General features: G+C 40.7%; 1 protein-coding gene across 1 annotated transcript in view; it reads right to left on the bottom strand.

The window, feature by feature from the left end:
- Window positions 1-21172, bottom strand: part of sdc3 (syndecan 3) — a 38893-nt gene extending 17721 nt beyond the window's left edge. Inside the window, exon 1 of the mRNA XM_042011321.1 lies at window positions 20525-21172. Within this exon, the coding sequence (XP_041867255.1) occupies window positions 20525-20578 (54 nt within the window). The 5' untranslated portion in view covers window positions 20579-21172. The remainder of the gene's footprint in view (window positions 1-20524) is intronic.
- Window positions 21173-24196: the final 3024 nt, after the last annotated feature.

The raw sequence follows: 24196 nt of genomic DNA on the forward strand, positions 1-24196 counted from the left end.
TGCTACACAATGCCTGGCACACACAAACGCACACACCAAACACGCAAGGATATTAAGCTTGTGACACAACACATGCAATTCTGTTCCGCTTAGGAGAAATAATCACTAATTGTGCTTTTTAATACAAGAGATTTCCTTGGAATGAGCGTTCTCCTCTGCTGCAGCATCTCTGAGCTCTCAAACTGTGAAGAGGTATTTGAATACTCGTTCTTCTTTCCGGCAGCATCTGCGAGTCGCTCTTCTCTCTGTCCCTACATTTACTGCAGCCAAAGCATTGAGAGAAAACAGGACAGAAACATAATGAAAGACACTAATCCATGTTGAATTTTAAACACCACACCATTCATTCAGTTTATCTTAATCCCCAAAATTAAATGTTAAATACAATCTCAAAGTTTCTAACTTAAAGAACCTAGTTTTACTTTTAAATCATCACAGACCAAAGCTTTTTAAGACCTTGGCCTCACAGTATAACTCACTGGGGCATTGCAACACCTTGATTCTTTACTTTTTTAGTCATTCTGTTGTAGATTTGCTGAGTTCTTGGGATCTCATTGTCCTGTTACATGACCTAATTACAGCAAATCCTTAGCTGTTAGACAGATGGCCTCTTGTTTGACTCAAGAATACTTTGGTATAGAGGAGTTCACAGAAGGACTGCAAGATGTCCAGATCCTGTAGCTGCAAAACCAGCCCAAATCATTACCCATCCACCACCATGCTTGACAGTTCATATGAGGTGTCTGTGCAGATATGGTGTGTCCAGTTTTTATTAAACATGACACTGAACATTTTGACCAAACATTTCCACTTCGGTCTCGTCTCTCATAAGACATTCTTAGGTTTTATGGTTTGTTCAGATGCAACATTGCAAATTTAAGTCATGCTGCCTTGTTCTGTTTTACAAAGAAAAAGCTTTCTCCTGGCACCATACATGCTTAGTCTTTTTCTTACTGTACTGTTGTGAACTTTAACATTGAACATAATAGTTAAGGCCTGTAGAGTATGAGATGTAGGTTTGGGTCTCTGGCAGTTTCTCTGAGTGTTGAACAGTCTGGCTTTGGATTAAAGATGCTTAGATAATCACTACCGGAAAACTGACAACTTTATTGAACATTTTGCACTTCTGAAGAATTGTTCTCGATCCAAAATGATGGTGCCCAAATTTTTAGGAAATGGTCTAATACACCACCTCAGACAAATGAGCAGCAGCTATCAATTCTCAAAGATTATTGCTAATGATCTGATCATTGCTATAGTCTTTCTTCCTTGGCATTGTGTTGTCACACCTGAATGCTCACAACCAGCTGCCAAAACCTCTGCTAATGATTAGTTATTTGATTAGCAGTACCTGATTGCTACTGACTCTACTGGAAGCAATAGTTTCTGTTATATAAACCTAAAAAAAAGTCTAGTTTCTTTTTACACGACTCTATGTTGCTCTCATACGGTATTTGTACATCCTGGTATCATGGTGCCTAGTGGTTCTGCAAGTAATCATACACAATATGGAGCATATCGTTTAAGCATTAATCTCGACAATGTGATACACAAACATCTGACTCTACATCTTCTATGGTATACCACTGCCTGGATTCATTCATTTTACTTATGGAGCTTTCTCCTACAGTATATAAGCATTTAGATATATATTAACTCTTAATGTTTCTGTGTGTGTGTGTGTGTGTCTTAATTAATAATTCAGGCTCCACTTACTGAAAGTCTGTGTCAGGCTTGCCCATATTTGTTCCAGAGCCATCACATGAGCAGCGCCCGTCTCTATTATTGCTGTTATGAATGTTTTAAACCTCCTTGTGGGTGTCCTGGCTGAACGCAGCCACTGGATGTCAAACTTCTTAACCGGCCATTTTCACACAGCTTGACAGTAAATAAAAAACAGTTATCACCTGGCAGAAAGTTGAGAACTAGAGATGCTGGTAAAACTAGTTAAAAAAGAAAAAAAAAGGTTATAAGTATTTTTTAAAGCCTCCCAGCAGTTTATTTCATTGTAAGTGGAGATCATATGCTTGTTAAAGCTGCTGCTGATTGTAGCTGTCTTTGTTGATGTTTCCTACCAGAACAGTCTGATCTACACCAATATGAGGCATGTTTAAACCATGATGTCCAGTAAATACGTTACAGGAAACTTATTTACTGCCTATTGTTTGTGTTGTTCCACGCCCATCTTTTCTTTCCTGAGTGGATCCCCGACCCCGTCAGCAGTGACCTCTAATCTCTCGCCATCTCTTTATTTTCTGCTTCGTCTCACTCTCCACCCTTCTCTTCCTCCTTTCCCAACTGGGCAGGCAGCCAGGCTGGACGACAGCACATTTACAGTCAGACAAGATGTGAGGGAGATAAAGGACAGGCAGTGTGTGTGTGTGTGTGTGTGTGTGTGTGTGTGTGTGTGTGTGTGTTTGCACGTGTGTGTGTAGGTTACCAGGTGATGGCCTGGTTAAGACACCTGCCACCTTGAGCAGAGATTAACACGGGAAGCTTCTGCACAGTCAAACTTGCTTACACATTCTGTGACACCATTTAAACACATGCACAAAGGCAATCAGATGTCGAGACAGTATCTTGTAGCAATGACGTCAGTTGAGCTTTTGTAAACCCTTAAAACATCTAACACCTGTATACAAAGTGATCAAATAAATGTTGTCTCTCTTTTTTATTTAGCAATTTCCAACTCTAAAACATGCACATTTATTTTAAGATGCATGAAAAAATAGCACTGATTCACATTTTCATCCACTAGTAGAACTGCATTATTATTTTTTAAATAAATATGATTAATAATAATATAAAAACTATCATATAAAGCATTTATTTCATATTTACCAATAGCATTGACTGCTTCTAACTTTGAATACTGAATACTAATCTTTACCTAAACTTTAAATGATATAAGACCATATCAAATATGCATTGGATTTAATTGATGTCTATCAATACAACAAGAAGACTGCTTCTTTCTTTCTTTTATTTGCTTGTCCAAACCCTGATACAACCTTCCCTTGCAGGTGGCATGAACACAACATGAGAATTGGAGGGGTGGATGCAATGACACAACACAAAAGAAGAGCATCAGTGTTGTGTCCTGTGTCATCAGTGGAATATGCAGTGAATTAAACCAAAGAAAAACGCACACAAGATCCTAATCCAAGTGCTCTATGAAGACTACCAAAAGCAGGACAGGAGATGGTGGCAGTACCATGAATAAAACTAAGAATTCATAGGAGGTGACAATGACAGGTGTCCAGTCAGACATTCGACAAGACAGTGATCCACAGGGATGATGCCCCCACAAGCGATGAATTTATACAGAGAAGTTGTGCAAACTAATTAAATCCATATCTAGTTTTTAACTAGTTATGGTAGTCTATATGTCTGGCTTCTTGTTGACTGTGAGCAATATGAGCCAAAGGTTTTCATAAATATGATCAGCAGACCTGATGGTATGTCTTTAGCTCACAAATTCAATGACAGAGTCATTATTATCACTCTGAAATCTTTGATTAAAAAATAAATAAAAACAAAGTTAGGGAAATTAAGAGTTATTGGTCTTTCTATTTCATCATCATTATCATCATCATCTTTGTCAATGTATTTATAAAGCACTGTAACACTAGCTGAACAAAGTGCTGTACATCTAAGGTTTTTAGATATTTAATAATAAAAAACTATGAAGCAGCACTTATAGATGAGACGCTGTGAGCAGCAACTGAGTGGGAAGGCAGAAACATTTGCCAAACACCTTTCTGAGCTTTTCCTACATGTTTGTCTAACTTTTTCACACTTGACTGCACGCTGTGAGCAGTCAATGTGAACCACCGAGCAAAAACCATAAACACGTTCATGCACAGCAGCCAGGAAATAAGTGAAACACTCCCTACTCCCACTATTTTTAGTCCTTTCTGGAGATCAGATTTCTGATAGCGCTGCGGTGGCTGATCCAAGTCGCGGACACATTGGCTGTATTCATTCCTCGTAGAAAGCCTGTGGGAGGATGGCATTACATTGGCTCTAGTTTGTTATTCCAGCTTGCAAAGGTCCTAAAACTCTCTCAGTACAGGACCAAACCACAGCTGAAAAGCATATAGCACTAATATTATCTTTCTAGTATTATCTCCCTCTACACAGTTATAAGGACAAAGATGATCTAAGTGATGAATGCCCTCATGAAACGGCATGCATTTGCTAAATATGGTATATGGTACAGTGAACGGCTTGGTCAAAGAGCTGCAGGGACAGAACAGGTGCACGCTAGAGGAACATAATGAATCTGGATCACTCAATGCAAATCTAAATCCATTTTAACGCACAGACTTTCAGTATTTATCTCACATTACTGCCCCAAAAACCATAGATCCAAATCAACTTATTGCAGTGGTAAGTGTAGCTCCGTGTTCAGTGAAATGTTTTAGTGTTGGCTTGGCAATTAATCTTTATTAGGTGGATCTTTTTTAGGATTGATTATAGCAATCTTTAAACTGTGAAACTGGGGTTTACTTTATATTGACCCCTTAAAATCCTTCACTTTTCACCCTAAACAGGTTTTTGTGGATCAAAGACTTATTGTGGACCAACTGATTTACTGGACTACTTTTTACTGGACCATTGCTGATGTAACAGAACCGTTTCTGTTGCAGTATCATCTGCTACTGGAATACAGTATGGCTTCAAAGAAAAACTGCACTGGTGACTGGTCAGAAGTAAGTGTTTACTGAATCTACAGTTAGGATTGTAGCCTGGGATGGTGTACACCATTTAAATCTCAATAATCTTAACTTCCAATCTTGTATTGCATGTGTAGGTACTTGGAAGGTAGATTGAGTAAATTACATTAATTTGTTGTTTTTCAACAGGTTAATCTAAAATATATATTTACACACACACAAAAAAACTCCTTTGTCATAGTTTAATTCTAAAAGATTATATAAGCAAATATTTTGACCATTTTCATTATTTTCCCCTGTAATTATATGTCTGTTGTTAATGGTTGGCTGTCATTACTACAGGGTTCAGATGTTCCTTCTGAGCATGGGGGATTCACATGAAACGAAGCATGAAAGTAATCCAGAGTTGCGTAACTTTATCTCATTGATATAAGCTTCACTATTTGCTGTTGACTCTGTGCTACTGCCAGTGGGAACCAAACAGTAACAACATTCAGCTCACAAAAGCTTGGGATGGATTTTATTTAGGGGAAAAATATTTTTCTCAAATGTTTGTCAGTCTGTCAGCAAGACTACGCATGTAGGGAGCTGAATTTTACTTTTATGGATTAGTAGAGCAGTATATTTAATTTTAATGCAAATCTGGATCATTTTCTTGAATATGGCAAAGGTGCCATGATCTACGGGTTTTGATTGAGGTTTTTGTTGTCCTGTCATGTTTAGTTCTGTTTTCCTGTTTATTTCATTTATGAAGTTCCTTCCCTTGTGTGTTCTGTTTTGCTTTCTGCTTCCTGTCACCAGTGCACCTGGTTTGATTTAACTCATTCACTTCACCTCTTTGTCATTAGTCCTCCTGTGTCTGTATATATATATATATATATATATATATATAAATATATATGTCCCTTGGTTTTCCTTTTTCATGTTGCCAGTCCAATGTAGTCTTCATGTGTTGTAGTCTTTATGCCATGTCATGTAGTCTCACAGTCTTGCCTCAGTAGTGCTTAAGGTTAGTTTTTATTTATTATAATCTTATTTTGCATCTGTCTGCCTCCTGCCTCTTTGTAAGCCTTTATTTGGGTCCTCATCCCATCCACGCCTCACACCTTGACAAAACAAACCCCTTCATATAAAAAGAAAGGAGAGGTGATGGTTAATATGACTCTCAATCCAGTAAGAGTCCATAAAACTAAGCCATAATTTTTTATTTATTCATTATTTTACTTTCTAAAATTGAAAGAAAAGTGGACATAGCCACTGTGTCACCTACTTGTTTGCCTTGAGGTCTAGAGCAGCGATGGGGAACATTGGCCCTAATAGATGTTTCCCTGCTGAACCACACTCGACTCAAATTAATGAGTCACTGTGCAGAACTTGATAAGCTCTTGGATCCATTTTATTTGAATCAGGTGTGTTGGAGCAGGAAAATAAAACAGGACTGGTCAAGGGCCACCACTGGTCAAGGCTGTCAGCCAGACATGACCATAGCTTGAACAAGTTTGAGCTGGAAACTAATGCCTAAAATCTACCTAAAAACATTAAAATAATTTTTTTTATTTTGGTCTAAAATCTTTTAATCCACAGAATTAGTTTACAAATGATCACAGCACACAGAAGGAGTGAATGTGGCCACTGACTCATGGTAGAAAGGAATTTCATAAAAAGAGGTTGCTGTTCCTGGATGTTTATTTTCTGTTACTGAGTGACTTTTTATATTTTTTAAATATTTTTTCCAGCACTGTAATAGAAAAACCTGTAAGTCCTTCATTTTGACAGATTAGAACACAGGGGCCACAGGGGTCAGAGTCACAGCAACACTATCAATAATCGTACGTATACAATGTAGACGGGCGCTTTATTATCACAGCTTGTGTTTGCTTGGCTGCACCAGAAACAGGAAAACCAGTTGCTCTTCTGTTGTACGTTTTAAAAAGCAACTCTTGAACATGTATAGAATCAAAACAACCACGCCGACCAACTGGGATTGAAATCTCAAGGGAAAAACAAACGCTTTCATTTTGTTTGTGTCATCTTTGAACACGATCAGCTGACCAGGACTGAAAGAGCAGCCACTGCCCTCTGAGACAGAGTGTGTTTGACCTGTAACGTCTGAGACAAAATGAGCAGCTGACACTGAAGCTCGCCTCACACTCAGTAGAGGTCACATGACTGGATAGTGACACATCAGCCGATCTGAAGGCGTTTAATGGAGTTGAGCTGTGAGTCCGTCACACACACTAATGCATAGAGCCGCTGAGGGAGCGGTGTGACAGGAGGAGGGGTGGTACACTCTTAGACACAGAGGCAGCGAGATGTATATCTGAGTGTAGGACCCAGCTGTTACATTAATCTGACAATCCAAAGGGATTAAAGACCACATCTCAAGGCCGACACATACACACACACACACACACACACACACACACACACAGACCAAGCCTCTTTACGTGGAATCCTCCTCCATTATACATGACCTTATGAAACATGCATCTCTGTGTTAGAGTGTATGTGTGTGTGTGTCACTGTCCTGCTGCCAAAAATGCCTTGAGATCCTGGTGCTGCTCCCACACTCCACAATACACTGCAGCTCATTTTCTCTGTTTATGAGGGTGTGTGTTAGGGGGTTTTGTCGTTCAGCATGTGTGTTGGTGAGTGTATTGATGTTTGATTGGAGAAGCAGTGCAGTGAATGTGGCTGGTTAACTGGTGGGTCAATGGCTGTGTTTTTGTGGCTGCTTCTATGAAGTGCTGGAGAGGCAGAGGAGAAGGAGTGAGGATGAATGTGAATTTATGTGCGCGTGTGTGTGTGTGTGAGTGTGTGAGCGTGATTATAGCCCAGCTCAATGGGCCCATTTCTGCTGGGCCGGTGGGAGGGCGTGGTGCCTGTGGCTGGAACTTTTCTCGTGTTTCTAAGGAACTTTTCAAAAGGGCTCAGAAATGTGGTTGTGAGGGAGAGAGAGTGCCTCACAGACCATGATGTCTTTGTGTAGCAGTGTGTATGTGATGGGGCACTTAAAGTACACACAGAAACGGTAATCAATGGTCTCCTCTTAGTCCAAATCGAAAAGACATGTGCACGCACAGACAATGATGAGAATCACATTTCTGCCAATAAACAATGATGCGAATCACAAGATAACATCTGTGTGTGTGTTCATGTAATTATAGTTTGTGTAATTAGGCTAATGACTGTCATGCAACTGCACAAACACCAAGGAGGGAATGAGACAGAGAAAAATCAATGCATGAGGGGCAGAGTTTCAAGAGAGGAGAGGTAGAACTGGAGAATAAAACAGTAGTGAGGAATGATGGGCTAAGGCTGCAAAGCAAAGCGGTGTTTTTGTTTTAGTTTGTTTTTTGTTTATGCATGTAATGCAGGAGAGAAAAAGTCTGAAATGGATAAATGCACCTTTTGCTAGAGAGTGTATAGAAGACCATATCTATCATTTTCTTTCAAAAACACAAATATACACACATAGAGAAGGTAAACAAATCGCTGGTGCTCTGCGGGCATCCTGAGCAGCTGACCTTGCTACACTCTTTTGGCTCCTTCTCATTGGTTGACTGATTTTGGCGAGCTTAAAGCCGATCCCGAGCCTTGGAGTGATGTCCAGGCAACGACTGCGGGCCAAGTGACTGCCACTAGCCAATTGATTCGACATGTATCATAAACAGCCCTCGATACTGAATACTAATCACACAGTTTGTAATATGTGGTGGCAGAATGAGCTCCAGATAAGGCGGCAGCAGCGTATGGTCTCTGCTTTAAGGGTTGAACAGTCTCAGTGCTGTATTTTTGAGATCTAATAAGACATTTATCATGAGATACTGATTAACTCTGATGAACTGATGTCAGAAGACTTCAGCTCATGAGGACACATGAGGAGCTAGCAAAGGAAATATGACATTTACTTTTTCCAAATTTTTTTCCCAATGAATGGTTCTTGTGTTGTCTTACATGTCATTTTTTATTTGCATCATGTGGTGTAATTGAATTAAACACAGAACAGCGATCCTCACACTGTAAGGCTCCATCAGCAGCGAAAGAAATATTCAAACTTTTAAATCCCACTAAACTAAAAACCTTGAGACATAACAGGGATTTATATGAATTTTACTATTAAAGCAGACCTCTTGTTACAACTATGATCTACATAGATTTAAAACACAGCTCCAAGAAAAGCTTTTTATTTTACTCAAATGGAAATTACTGAGAAATACACTCATTATTTGATGTATGACTCACATTTTACAGGTACTGAGTCACCATGGTCTGTTATCATGTTGGTAAATCAGAGTGAATTATACTGTTTGGAGCTCACTGTTTCCATAAAATAAATTGAGCTAAACTCAGTTTTTGTTGAGTATTGGGCCAATTTCCAAACATTTCCTCCCCTTTTTGCTCATTAAGTCCCTAAAAGATGGGTTATTTTAGAAAATACTGGAGGTGTCCTTGACTGAACCAACTAAAACCTGAATGCAGCAGAGACCTTTGTTGAAACTTTAATATTATTCCTTTAAAATGCTAATACCCCTGTCTCATGGTCAATTAAACAAACAGTTAACGGGGTTTATGGGGTAAAATGTGCAGTATAGTGTTCAGCATTGTTCTGGGAGGAGTTCTTTGTTCTTACGTCCCTTAACTCTTTCTTGAATCCAGTGTAAAGTGTTATCACAGGGTCTAGTCGGAACACATTCACTCATTTCTGGAGGTTCTTTACACCTAAAGATAGCTTCATTCCTCAATAGGCAACATTACTCACTGACTAATTAATTAAGAAGTATATTGAAGCAGCTAATGGTTTGTTGAACACGTAGATTAGCTCTACAGTGTTATGTATAAGTGCTTGGTAAAGTAAGCTCACTCTTAATTAAAATGTGATTGTGTAGCTTGCAAGTGGTAAAGTGGTCAGCATTTGTGCACACCTGCGGTGACTTAGGGACCGTGAAATATGTAGGTTATGATACAATCTTGCTCTTACAGCCGTCCTCGCTCTTCTGCCTCGGTGTAATCCTGTCTAGGTTGTTCCCTCAATTCAATCCCCCTCAGCTGCTTTAAGCTCTTTACAGGCATGTGTTAACCACCAGTCTTTCTCTCTCTGCTGCTACCGGAACACCGATCCACCCCATCCAGCTCTCCTTCATTACCTCGTTTTTCTCACTCATCAGCTCCTCAGCTGATGTATCATTGCACCCTATCTCAAGCCAGTCCCTCTTCATTCTCCCTCTATGTCCCGATGAGCTCCCTCTGCCCTTTTTTTTTTACTACCATTTTCACCAAGCTTCTTCTCTTTTGCTCCAGCTGCACTTTAGCCACCGCCTCATCCTTTGATATCACTGTTGCCTGGGATCGCCTCCGCCCTCGTTCTTCTTCTTTCATTTTCCTCACATCTCTTCTCCTCCGCCTCCACACAATATCTAATTTCTGTCACTGCACCTTTCTGCTTTGTTCGGGTTTTATTTGGAGCAGAATCGTGTAGCTGCCAACAGTTTTTTGTGTTAGTAGATGTAAAAACACAATTTCTTTTCGGCCATAACTGAGCCACATGTTTTATGTCACATTGTGTGTTGGGCATACAACACAGCCAACTCCAGTGGTCCTGGGGTGCAAAACATAATATTTGCTGAAGTACAACAAAAAGAAACTTTATATTAAACCAATTTATTAAGTTCACTGCTTATTTAGGAGCATAAGTGACAGATTAATTACTCGAGAAATTAATCAGTTCAGCGCACATCAACTTTCAAATGTTATGAGAATCAGTGTATAATAAAAGGTTATGCTTTCCTCTGAGAGTCCCTCGTCCTCATCATCCCCTGCTGTGTATTATTTTTCAATATTGTGTGACCTGCCAGTATTTGTGGTCTATCTGTCTCACTCATATCATGTCCTGTCATACCAGACACCACTCTCAGTCCAACAAGGGAAACAATTATCACATCCCATACAGCTAAACAAACAATATACATGCACACTCTCAGTGTCAGCCAGCCTTTCAGGTCTGTCTCTGTGGGTAAGATTAGGGCTAATCCACAACTGTTGGAATGAAAGATTAAGAATGAATCACCTGCTGCTGCAAATGTGTGGATGTGTGTGTGAACGTGAAGTGTTTTGAGAAAGGCCCTATGGGAAAGAAACCTGCAGCCGCTCAGCACTATCATGCACACACAGCTCATTAGCTTCAGCAGCTTCTTCGAAATGCAAACAAGTTTGAAAAAGCTCTTTAAAAAAAGAGGTTCAAAGGTTTACTTCAGAGGGTCCATACACTAAAACACACAGCAGGTTTCTATGTTTGCATTTAACTGGATCAATGCTCTTCCCTCATGGCTTGGTGATAACTGAGGGGACGTGAGCAACATGAGGGAAGTCTTTTGTTACTAACTTCCTGTTTAGTAAGACGGGCAGAATAAACGCCGATCTTTGCAGCAACGGAGGATGAGGACTTGCTGGTGGGTGGAGGGTGTAGAGATGGATGGTTGAAGGGAGGAAAAACGCTGCAGCAATGAGCTCCTGACCTCATTCACTCCTCTGTCGGGACGCGGGACTAAATTATTTAAACGCACACACACAGTCACGTGCCTTCTGCACACAGTATTTCTTGCACAAGCGGCCTCCATGTGCTCCTTTATCACCTTCTCTGCCTCCGTTTCACATGTAAGCACACACCTGTATAAAGTAGCCTCTTTGTGCATTCGGGTAGCTTGATGTGAAGGATCCATAAATACTCTTCCTGCAGCCATGCTACAGTGCAACTCCAGTTAAGCGTACACTGACAGGTTGTACATGTCCAACAAGTGGATCCGGTGACAATGTGAATTTTAATTCAATCAAGGTAAACCAAAACCTTGATCAATTTGGATGACAAGCAACTAAAACACTCGTAAGCTAATGTTTTGATTTAAAAATATTCATCAAAAATGAATCTCTAAAATACTTGTTTATAAACAGACTAAATGACAAACTAGAACTGTGATGTTAAAAAGTGATTACGTGATCAGAAACTGTATGAGTCACAGGAATTTAACAATCTTGGTTGTAATTTACTTTTTGTCCTTCAAGCTCTGAATTGATAACTCACAGCCAAAACCTCATCCAGGAGCCAGCTGTGCCAGCCAGGTATTGTGAAGTGCATTTTGCCAAGCATCACCATTCTCTAGGTAGAGAACAGCAAGCATAACCTTCGAACACACATAACCAAGATTAATCTTTTCCATACGTTGCCCTTAAAATCATTGAGATTTTACCTTTTGACTTGAATGCTTTAAAAGACATTTTCCTGGGAGGACCTGCTCTCTGTTTTCCAGTGCATCATTGTTTCCTGCTCTTTACCATCATGCAATCAAACATCCTCATTCTGCGTTGAGTGGCTATTTTCAGAGATGGGCTCCCAGAGGAAAAGCAATAGCATTCCCAGGAAGTTCAAGTCAGAAGACATCTGTTGTCACTACACAGTCTCATGGCAATTTATCAATAATCTTATTGGCTAGTCTTTATTTTTTATTTTTTTATATAGGGCAAAACTTTTTCCTTTTGTTAACATATGACTGTGCAGTGTCATTCAATTTAGCTAAACTTCAACCAGTTTTTTTAATAAAAAGAAATAAATATTTAAAGGCCGGTTTCCAATTTAAAACTTTTTACACAATTAAAACTTCAGTTTTTCTTTCAGTTGCTGCTAGGTTAGAATTAAAGACCAAAATTTCTTCATTAAAGATAAAACTTGGTTAGGTTAAGGTACCAAAAACTAACTGGATTAGGATAGCATCACAACTTGCTTTATTAAACAGACCATCTCACAACATCTGCTGCATGTTTTTAGAGCTGGTAATTCTGTCCTGTCTGCACAAGACAAAAAAATGGGGTTACACATAATTTTATTTAGAGTTTATTTCACAATTCAGCATGAGACTGGTCTGGTTGTCAAAATGCAAAGAATAAGAAAGCAGGTCTTTTTTCTTTTGCTTTCTCTCTAACGTGCCATGCAATGCACCTGGATTTTAACAAGATACCAGTCACAAGAGAACACATCTGGTCAGGCTCCGAGCTATGTGCTGGGGCCAAGGCACAGTTGTTTCAAACAATCAGCGTCTTTTACTGGCAGGTTTTATATGTCATGATGGTCAACAGTAGCAGCTCCCAAAGCAATTTATGCCACTGCTAACAGAGGCAGTAACAATTTAACTGTATATTATATCTTCACTGAAAGAAAGTCTAAGGATGGCACAGAGGGCTATTCCATGATTTTAGCGATGTTCATGGAGGTTTGAGAGCCCATGTAAAGAGAACATCTTCACAAGCAATCAATGAAATGAAAAAACTATGGCCGTTATTACACTGGTAAAAGGAAAAGGAAAATAGATAACCATTAACATCTGGCTTTGCAGTGGGACTGTCTTTAACTGGTATTCAGTCTGGTCCCAGATGACTGTGCAGTAGTCGCTGGTATTACCAGCTCAAATCAGCATTGATGGGAAAACAGCCCCCTGGTGCACGCGTCAGATTTCATTGAAGACAATGACCTCAAGACCAAAAAGAGTAGGCGCAGTCTATTTTTTCTTTACAGAAACATGTTTATTGACCACATCTTCTCTCATGGTAGCTGTGAAGCTGACAGAAACTAACCGTGAACAAAAATAAATAATAATGACCAATTTACCTCAGAGAAATGAGGCCTAAATGATGATAATTTATCAATAAACATGCTACCTTTAGTGTAAAAACAGTACATGTGGTGCACCTAAAAGTTCAAGAACAGGCTTGAGAGTAATTTCAAGATCAAACAACCTGTTAATCCACTGTTACCCAGTGTTAAAATGTCTTCTTTTTTTACATTGAATGTAAAATTTCCAAAAGAACTGTCCATTAGTTGGATAAGCTGACCAACAGAAGAAGAGAGATGAAGGGAGTTGTGTTTTATGAGAGGTCAGACTGAGGTCAATCTCACAGGGACATTACTGAGAGTAGTTGAGAGTATGAAGGCCGACCTTATCCCAGCCTCAGACTGCTCTTATCAGCTGCCTGCCAGGAAATGTACATTCCAGCAGCTCCTATGGGCAGCCCTGTATAACCCTACCCATCTGGCCTTCTGGTAATATAATTACCTTACAGTTATGGAAACATAAGAGGGAGTAGAGTGGTCCTAAACAAATGCAAATTCTTCCATGTATGAGTAAAAAATTGCAATCATGACATATAGTTAATATGATGCTGGAATACATCTATGATTCTCACTCAGAGACTTACAAAGGTTTTTTTAGTGGGAAAGAGGCGCCCTGTTTCTAGGGGTTTTATTTATAGCGAAAGCTGTAACAGAGATCCCAGAATGCTTTGTGGTTTGGGGAGACGGCCCTGTGTTTATGCTCTCTAATTTAGAGTCCTGTAATAGCACAAACACACACAAGCATCTGCACGTTCAAATGCACACATTACTGTAAAAGGTTAAGCACAACTGCCATCTCTGCAACTTGATTTTCTCATTCACGGCAGAGGAACGACAGAAAAGAAAGGTGGGAGGAAGAAGAGAAAGGGGGAGTTGAATGAAGGAACAGGAAGAAAAAAGTAAAAGAAAGGATGAAGGAAAGATCAGAGTGAGATATGGGAAGCTGTGAATGAAGGAAGGAACAAAGAGGAAAAACAAGAGAATGAAAGAATAAAAAAGAGGGAAGGGAGGGGATGGAGAGAAGGGCAATAAAGCTGTGACAGCAGCAGCCATGGTGGTTGTCATGGCGACGGCCATGGAGAGCAGGTAGAGCATGGTCCCCTGGGAATGAGCAGTGCACGCCTCCCTCCCCCACCCTCTCCACATCTTTCCATCCTGGTTCTGTCTCCATCCCTCCATCTCCATCCCCTCGCTGTCATCCCCATCATACAGGCCTCATTTTCCTTCTCCGGTTCTCTGTATGTCCCAGTATCGCCCATCTTCTTTCTTTCGCCATCATTCCCTTGCCTGCATGCTTCCCTTCCATGCTCTCTTCCCACTCCTGGTCTATTTGTTTCCGTCATTTTCCCAAATTTTTTTTTCCTTCATTTAAGCTCACTCCAGTCTCAATTTCTTCCTCTTTATTCCTTCTTCCTCCTGCCAACTTACAACTCCATATGACCATCACTTCAACGCTTTTTCCCTCCTTATCCATCTTAAAGCCTCCACTCCTTTGCTATTCCTCATTACCCTATGGTCTGTGCACCTCCCATTTTTCCATTCCTCTCCCCCTTGTCTCTATATTCATCTAACCCCCCACTCCAGAGAATATGTGTGTGAACATGTCTGCGCAGTGCTGCCCAATTACTGCAAGGGAGACTGTGTGTGTGCGTGTGTGTGTGTGTGTGTGGGTTTAGTATATCCACCAACTGTGTTTCTAGCCCGTTTTGACCTACCTAAAACACCTCCAAGCGTTCTCCGTCTCCCTCTGACTCACTGAATCAACAAAAACTACTGCACACCACCACAGCTCTTCACAGCCACTGCAAGTGTGTGCGCGCGCAAGATAATCAGGACTTCAATGTTATATGCATCAGTGCACGTATGTAAGCAAGCCCGTTTGTGCGTGTGTGTGTATTAACAGTCATAAGGTTGGACCATTTCAGGCTGTATTTTGGGATGACCTGAACATGTTCGACTGAGTGATATGCCTAACATAAAGTGGAACTAAATGATTAGTGTAGTAAGTAGACCGAGCAGCATAAACAGAAGTTTGTTTAAAGTAACACATACCCTTTTAAAAGTGAACATGCAAATCTCAACTTGAAACATGCATCAAATTAGAAACAACCAGCCAAACAGCATCAGAAACCAGTAAATCAGACATGAGTGGGTATGTGACTAACACATGGTTGCTAAATCATTTCACGTGTGTGCAGGCTAACCATCTAGTTACTTCTACAGGAAACTCTCATGTGCTTTGGGGAAACTCCTAATTTTTTTTAACTTTGCATTATTAAACTACTTACTTACTGTCTTTTTTATCTTTCAAACTGACAACTTGTGGTTACATTTTTCAAGTTGAAAGATCAAAGGCATGTTGAGCTAAAATTTGGTAGGATGCTAGCTGTGCAACATACCTGCACAGTGGTTCTTAAATCCCTTTAATTATTTTTTAAGCCATATAACCTGGCAGGACACTCTGACTCATCACATGCCTACTGATAGAATAAGCCTACCAGTTTGTCATTTATTTTGACCTGTTTCTGTTCCATGTCTGCATGTTCGACTTCAGCTGCAGCAAACAACCTCAGCGCTTGAACACCAGTCACAAGACAGAAGTCTATTTTAGTTGAAGGCTTAAAGTAAATGTAAAAGGGAAAGTTCTAAATTCTTAGAATGATTAGTTGAAAAGACCCACAAATTATATGTTAACTTCTTTTACAAGGAACATTCTTTCTTGTTTGCTTAGAGATTCAACCAAACGCATGTTCCCCTACAGCAGTCTTCTACATTGTAGCTGCATCATGAGATGGCTGTATTTCTTTAAACCAATTACAAACATGCTAAAGATTTTTTTCCCTTATCCCACAATTGATAAGGGGTGAAGTCAAAGCATTCTCCAGCTCTGACAGCATAGTAGAAATAGATCCATCTAGCACTTGAAGGTCCTCTTATTATTTCTTATTCTGATGCTCAATTTTTTATGAGGCTGAATAACAAAAACTGATGAAATTAGTGTGTAATCTCATTCTTCAGACAAAATACTTTTTAAAATTTCAAATTTATTCATGTGTGAATCTGATGCTGCCCCCCCCCCGCCCATAAAAAAAAAAAAAAACAGGATGCTAAGGTGGTGAGTGCAGTTTTTAGTGACCAAACATAAATGTGAAGTTGAACATTGCAATTGGACATTTTTAATAGTAACAGTTTCTAAGTTTGGTGTCGAGACAGCAAATGCTCCGTCGCTCCTCGTGTTAAACTGAGCTCTGAGAGCAACGACTGTCAGGTTGTAAAGACACGGTGATTCACAAAGATGCTCCAGGGCTTCGTTTTGTCTTTGTTGGAAGATGAGCTGCAGCGTTTTGAACCTCCTGCAAAACCAGCCATAATATAGCTGATATAGAATTCAATAAGGATTACAATGAATTACAATAATCCTGTTGTGAAGCCTGGATTTAGTTCTCAGCACTTTTATCTCAAACAGTCATGGTGTGAGCATCTTAGTCCGTAGAGACAGAGATAGAGAGACTTGCCATCTCTGGATAATCGACATTGACCACTTATTACAGATGGCTGATGAACGGAAAAATGAATGCAGATATCTGCAGTGAAGGCAGATCTGTCAGTGCTGCAGGATGCTCTAAATACTTTCACATTTATTTAGTTGATGCAGAATCCAAAATACATCTATTGAGGCAGGCAGGCAGTGCAGACATACTATTAGAGTTTTAAATGTTCAAGTAACTTCTTCTTTGGCTATTTTTGCTCTTTTAGATGAACACACTTGAACTAATTTGTGTCCTCTCCAGTTCAGAATAAAACTAATATGTTCTTGATTGGAAAAAAAAAAGTATAAGTGCACAAATTTCTCAAAATGAATCCAGACAGAACTCAGATGTGACGTCTAAATTATTAGTATGCAGTTTTGACATAAGAGGTTAAAAAAGGTCTGCTGCGGGGTCTTTTGAGCTCTCTTGGGGCCAATTATGACAACCACGATTTCAGCCCCATTTAAACAGAGTTTTGTACACAGAACTTTTAATTAACAATTTAAACTCCAGGCTTGGCTGCAGATTTACAGCTCCAATTTTTCACAGCAGACATTCTGACTTGCCACAGCAGCAGAAGCACAGGTGAACTTAATAACATGAATGATGACTCAGTTCCCTTTAGCTGCCCAGCAACCGTGAGGCGCAACAGCAGGCCCTCTCCCGTGTGGTGGGATGCCGCCATCATTACTAGACCTGTGCATTTCTTGCTGTGACTTGTAAAACTTGCTGCTGTGTTAAAGTAACATTGTTCTCTGAACTCACAGGAGAATACATCGAACTAACAGGTACTGGGAAGCAGCTTTCTCTTCACATCTATTTAATAGTAAATCTGAAATTTCTTTCTCGCTAGAGTTGAATATAACATTAAAACTCATCTACCAGAAAGAAAAACTAATTTCAGCTAAATCTCGGTCCATGCCACATGATGAGAAATTGCTCTCTGGCAAGGCTGCACAGCCTGGGTACACATCAAAGACCAGACACAAAACAGCCAAAGGGTGGGGACAGGACGGAGGGAAGGTAGATATGTTTTCCCACTGTGGCTCACCTCCAGACGTCGCCACTGAATTGAGCTCCGGATATGAACCGTGATCCTTTTCATTTCCTCAACCCACTGGAAAGTGACCCCCATACCATCGCCTGCATGCACCTGAAATACCTCCTCTACCCAAGGAGTGTCTCTACCTGCCACAATGTGCTTGTATGTGTGTGTGTGTGAGTGGACTTTGTCCTCCAGGAGAGTGAGGAGGACCTACTTCCTGTGTCAAATTGCTTCTCACATTCCACACTCTCCCTCAATCCGCCTCTCTCTGGCTATTTTTTCCTCCTTCTTGATCCTTCACTCTTTTTTTCATCTCTCTATGGGAGGCTTTGTCTGCTATCAGAGGCACAAAACACTGATTCATTCCACGAGTTAAACATGATCCTCAAGAACAACGCTTTTCCGCCACACACTTTTCAAGAAGGGAGAGGGCTGGTGAAAACAAGCTTTTGGCAGTAGATATTCACTAGATTTGAGCCCACACACTCAGACAGATGGACAGTCACGGCTCTGATGAAGGCAAATGGATGCACACACTCATACACAATTACTGGCTAACCACGGGACACAGATGTCTGTGGGAAAATCAGTCTCCCATGTAAAATATAGTGTCCCGGATATGATGTCAGTACTTGGATAACAGGAAATGTCCACAGAGACATGACACTCTGAAGACACACACATAAACACCAAGTCAGCTGGTTTACAGCTAAGAGGCATTTGAAGAAGGATCTTGTCAGCAAATGTACGTGACAATGGGTTTTGTGTGTGTGTGTGTGTGTGTGTGTGTGTGTGTGTGTGTGTGTGTGTGTGTGTGTGTGTGTGTGTGTGTGTGTGTGTGTGTTAAGGGGCCTGGGTTGCTTGGGGTGAGTCCTGTAATTATTAGCCTGTTGACATGATGTATTTGTGTCATCTTTTAGAGCAACACCTGCATCTATCTAACAAAGTTTATATTTTAGAGTGTGCACGTGTGTGTGTGCGCTTATGTGTGTAACACCTGTCTCCATCTGTACACTTAAAGACAGATTAGGTCAGCTGGGGGCCAAGGATCTTTGGCAAAGATTACAGCCAGCTGACCTAGAAGTAATGCGAGTGCTGAAAATCTCGTCCAAAACGACTGCAGCTTCACAGCAGAAACAACTAAATGGATCTTCACCACATTTCTGTAACTAATATTGTGTTTAAGTGGAGAAATTAAAGTGTGAATGAAAAGGATAAAGCACCACATTCAACTACCCAGGGACCCCTAAGCCTTAAGAGGCCCCAAATACCTTCACTGCATGCCAGTTGATGTTGGCAATCTCAACATTTGAAATTGTGTTTGAGAATTTTTAACACTGAAACCCACTTAGTTAAATTTAATCAGTTCTGAGTAAAATTAATTTACTCTAAGTAAAAGAGCATTACTTTTGTAAATACTGCATTTTAAGACCTGAAAGTGCGTTTGGGGACAGTATGAGCCTCCTAACAGTTGATGTAGCCACCAAATAAGTTAAAAACACAAAAGATACAACGTTGTGCTGTGTCGTGAAAATATCTTTACAACATTACAAAGTAGAGATTCATTATTAGTCTTTCAACGTTCAAAAGTAGATCTGTATTTAGAATATTTTTAGTTTTTGTTTGCTTCTCTCTCAATGATTCAGCGCGCAAGCTTCCTCCTCGTCTTCCTTCCGCTTATAGGATAAATCTGGATTAATCGGTGACGGAGGAAGTGGGTATGCTGGGAGGGGGGGGGGGTTCGGCGTGGATGGCTACGAAGAGAAGGTGTGTGCCGAGAGGGTGGTGGATGGGCTCGCGCATTCCTAATCAGTTCCCTTCCTCACAGTTCCCGATGACATCATTCCATCCAAGCTTTCGTTCACGCACCGCATCGCAGTTAACTTCCTCCGTTACCCCACCCACTTTTTGCCACAAGTACACGCTACCGCGCGCGCACTCACACATGTACCTCAGGTAACAAGAGGATGCCCCTGGTTGCGCTCTGGCATTCGGACAATGGGGTTATTTGCGCACATCGCACAGGTTGAAGATTGGACATCACCCCCTCATACTCACGCGCGCCTGCGCGCAATCTCACACACTGTCCTACGGCGCGACAATCCGGTGATAAAGTCGTTAGAGCCGCAGTATGACTGGAGCCCCCCCAAATTAACAACAGGATGTGAGCTGGTAACACAGACACCGCACAACGAGGCACCGCACCAAGACCAGTTATCAGACCCAATTAGAGGCAACCCGCTAATTACTGATACACACATATACACGCACACACATCTCCAGAGTCTAGGGAACACAGGCCACAGTAAATCCCGACACTGAGACACAAAGGCTGGTGGATATGTGTGAGTGAGTGCGTAAAGGAGGGGGGTGGGGTGCGGTGGAGCTGCCAGCCACCCCCCACCCCCCTGACGGGAGTCGCGGACTGCCAATACGCGCTGATATGTAGGTCGAGTGCAGGATTTCCTACCGATCACCGCTGTCTCATTAATGATAGCGCAACGGTACACACACACACACACACACTTATACGTACTCTCACAGACAAAATGCCCTGACTTCTGAATGCACGAGCTCTCCTGTTAACAAAGGATCTGATGCTCAGGCTTACCGTGGTGGCGTGAGCAAGCAGCGCCGAGAGCGCCAACAGCCAGGGCAGCTTCATGGTAGGGGTGTGCGGACACAGCCTCCCGGTGCCGCCGCTGCCTTCGGGGGTTCGGGGAGGTGGAGGGGGAGGGAGCAAAGACTGCTCCTGCTGCTGCTGACGGTTCTCGGTGTCTCGGTAGTCTGTCCAACTTCACAGCGCGCCGCCTGTCTGCGCGACCATTTATTCGGGCTCTTTAATCCAGGTCTTCACGCGCTGCTGCTCCCAGTCACCAGTAAAGCAAATAGGTTTCCACGAGGCCTCCTTTCCCTCTTATCCTGTCTGTTTCTCTGAGTTTTTGTGCACGAAAGCTGATAATTTATAACTGGGAACGCTAGACTCTGTCTCGCTCTTCCTCTCTCAGTACACACTTGTGTACCCTCTCTCCTCCCCCTCTCCGTTGAGGGCAGGATGTTCCGTATGGCGACGCTGCCTGGCCTGGGAGTTTGGCAGGAGGAGGGGGTGAGCCCGCGTGTATACGTGTGAGCATGTGTGCGTTCAAGACTATGGAAGATTAGGGAATCTCCGCGGGCAAGGACGACGATGCCCCCTGCAGCAAGTTTAAGGACTCGCAGCCCAGACATAGACTACAGCTTCCATACAGGACGCTGAAAGTTCATAACGCTCCCAGAGTGTACCTTCTTTGTTGCGCTACACACACATTTAACGGTCAGCGGCGGTGGTCTCCTGTCATTGGCTGAGTCACGATGATCTCACACCTGTGTACTTAATACCAGACAGCCTCTCTGCAGCCTACTTGACTCGCCTAGCAACCGTGCTGTTTAGCAAACCGTTACTGCTAATAAATGCGTGAACAGTGAAAGCACTGAACAGTTTACAATTCAATAAAATTAGATTTAAAATATGAAAATTTAACCCTTTATTGGGCGAATGACCATATTTGAATATACAAAGTGCCTCTGCATGCTAGTCCATGATCAAAACCTGTATAACTTTATTTTAGAAGAAGTGTCCCAAGTTTTAAAGTCTTGTAATATCCTCCAATATTATAGTAACACACTTAGTAACACACTTTTCTATTACTGAAAATACAAATTTTCAAGCATTTCAATGAGTGCACAATAAGGGGCTAAGAAAAATTCGATTTGAATCAATAAAATAGAAACATTTGCGTTAATTGCTCACATGGCAAGGTTTAGGCTACTATTTTTACAAGTGACACTGGTTAATTTAAAATTGACATTGAACCTCATCAGTTTAAAATGACAAGATATTTTTTCTAAGTCAAAGAAGGAGTTTTTAGACTACAAATAAACACCTAGTTTTTTTCTAATAAACAAAACAGTTCCCCAGCTATTACAGAGACTCAACAAGACTGATAACAGATAAGGCTCAAAATGGCTTTAGAAAGACTCGTAACTAGAAACAAAATGACCAGATGACATTAATAATCCATTACAATGTCTTCTACCAAAAAAGTTGTGCCAAACATCTCAAGACCTCATTCAGACTGACAACTAAACAGTAGCCTACAGACTTTAGACTAATCAAAACTATGATACAGACTCAAAGCTACAATAAAGACAAGAAGCAAAACAAACCAAACATGAAAACTTGTTATTTTGGGGAGTTTTTACATAAAAGTTTGACATTAGATACATTGGTGTCAAAAAAAATATAGCCCAACTTGGCACATAAAAGTAAGGACATTGTCTTTGATTTATTATTTCTCTCGTTTAATAATACTAATTGGTGTTATACATCATTGGAAAGTCTGATGACCACCTTTACAGTGACATATACCTTGTGAGGATCATACTTGTGTGGAATAAACAACACAGCAAAATGTGTAGTTAGTGCCCCCTAAAATGTGCCATAGTCTCCTGTAATATACTCCTGTTGGTATTCACTTTTTCTTTAGTTACTTGCTGGGTTGGATGACTCCACTCCGCAACAGTAATAAGGAAAAAAACAACACATATTGGCCATTTTTCTTTTGACACAGTCAAGGAGCTCAGAAGCATATAAAAGATTCATTTGCAGCCAACACAGCTTGGCACCTTCTCCTCATCCTGGTCACATTTTGTTATAGGATGACATCCCATTCTTCCACCAGGAGCTGTTAAAGTTCAACCAGTTTGGTTGTGTTGGTCACTCTGGTAGTACAACTTTACCGAGCTTATATCACAGGTGTTAAGATGTGTTGAGGTCTGGACTCAAAGCAGGTAATTTCATCCTCTCCAGTCCTAAATTCAGGAGGTGCTCTGTGATGATTTTGGCTCAGTGGGGGGAGAGGATGGAGTTAGGTCTATCTGGAGATATGGGATCGTCACTGGCTGCAGAATCTCTTTTCAGTATGTCTGTTTATCAGTTTGGTGCCAGTCAGGTGCCAGTCATACCTCTATGACTGACATACCTGGTAGCACTTAAATCTCAAAACTAGAGTAAATACCAACAGGAAAATAGTGCAGGGAATTTTGGCACATTTTAGGGGGCACTGCTCACCTGTTTAGCTCATTAAAGAGATTTAAAATCCTTACAAATCATACTTTGTTGTAAAGGTGACTAATCAAGCTTTCCAAAGAAGTATAATACAACATGTGTTGTAATATGTAATATGAGAGAAATAATCTCCAAAACACAGACGTTCTAACTTTTTGTTATATATTTGAAAGTACTAAAACACCACTATAAAATAGGTCTATAACAAATAATTTTATAAGCAGATTTTTTTTCTGTGAATTGTAGACTGAAAAAGATTTACTGGAATATAATAAATGGCCTGAACAGTTGTGAACTTTATAGCAAGTGTTCTGGTATTTCAATCACTGCAGATATTTCCTCCTGTATTTTAATTTTCTTAGTATTTTTTAAAGCTTTCTAAAGGCTGTTTATATTCTGTTTGTAAAACATCTGTAAAGTAAATCTCTAAAGATATAATAAAGTGAGAAAAAAGAACTGTCACAAATGTAGTGGAATGGAAGTATAAAATTACATGACAGAAGTCTTAAGTACCTCCAGTTTAATTAAGCGCTAACGGCATAAGCTTACAGCACCTTTTATATGTTAAAAACACACACACACTGCAGGGCATCCTTACTTTTTGTGGCTTTGTTAGTGTCTAAAGAAATCAACAAATCTATAGCATTACTGCCACAATCACCCAGCTTTATTTTAAAGCTCAAGAGGCAGAATGTTTCCGCTCACAGGCAGCCTGCTCACAACAAACGGGTATGAACAGGTTTATCTTGACTCAGACAAAAGGGATGGTGTGTTTAGATGAATAGATGCTTAACTCTGCAGTGTAGTCTCAATCTCTTCTCACGCTATGATATCCAGTATTACTTTTCACCTCTGTACTCCCTTGTCACCGACACCACAGTCAACATAATAGGCTTAAATAGGGTACATGAGTTAGATGATTGTTTAGCGGGTGCACTCATTTAGGGTTGCTGCTTGTCAGTGAGGGCCATATTAAAGTTTCAAGCCTCATTAATCAACCAAATATATGGAGAAAGCTCCAGGTCCCCTCTCTGACTCATGTGTAGCTGAGTCAACATCGCTGCTGTCTTTAGATGTCTGTATTGGACACTTTCTTCTAGACGACAAAAAAAAAAAGAAGAAAAAAAAAACCCAAAACATCAAACTTCTGTGCAATAAGGCACACATGAGACTGTA

Source organism: Melanotaenia boesemani, chromosome 17, assembly GCF_017639745.1.
Source record: "Melanotaenia boesemani isolate fMelBoe1 chromosome 17, fMelBoe1.pri, whole genome shotgun sequence".
In the NCBI taxonomy this organism is placed as follows: domain Eukaryota; kingdom Metazoa; phylum Chordata; class Actinopteri; order Atheriniformes; family Melanotaeniidae; genus Melanotaenia; species Melanotaenia boesemani.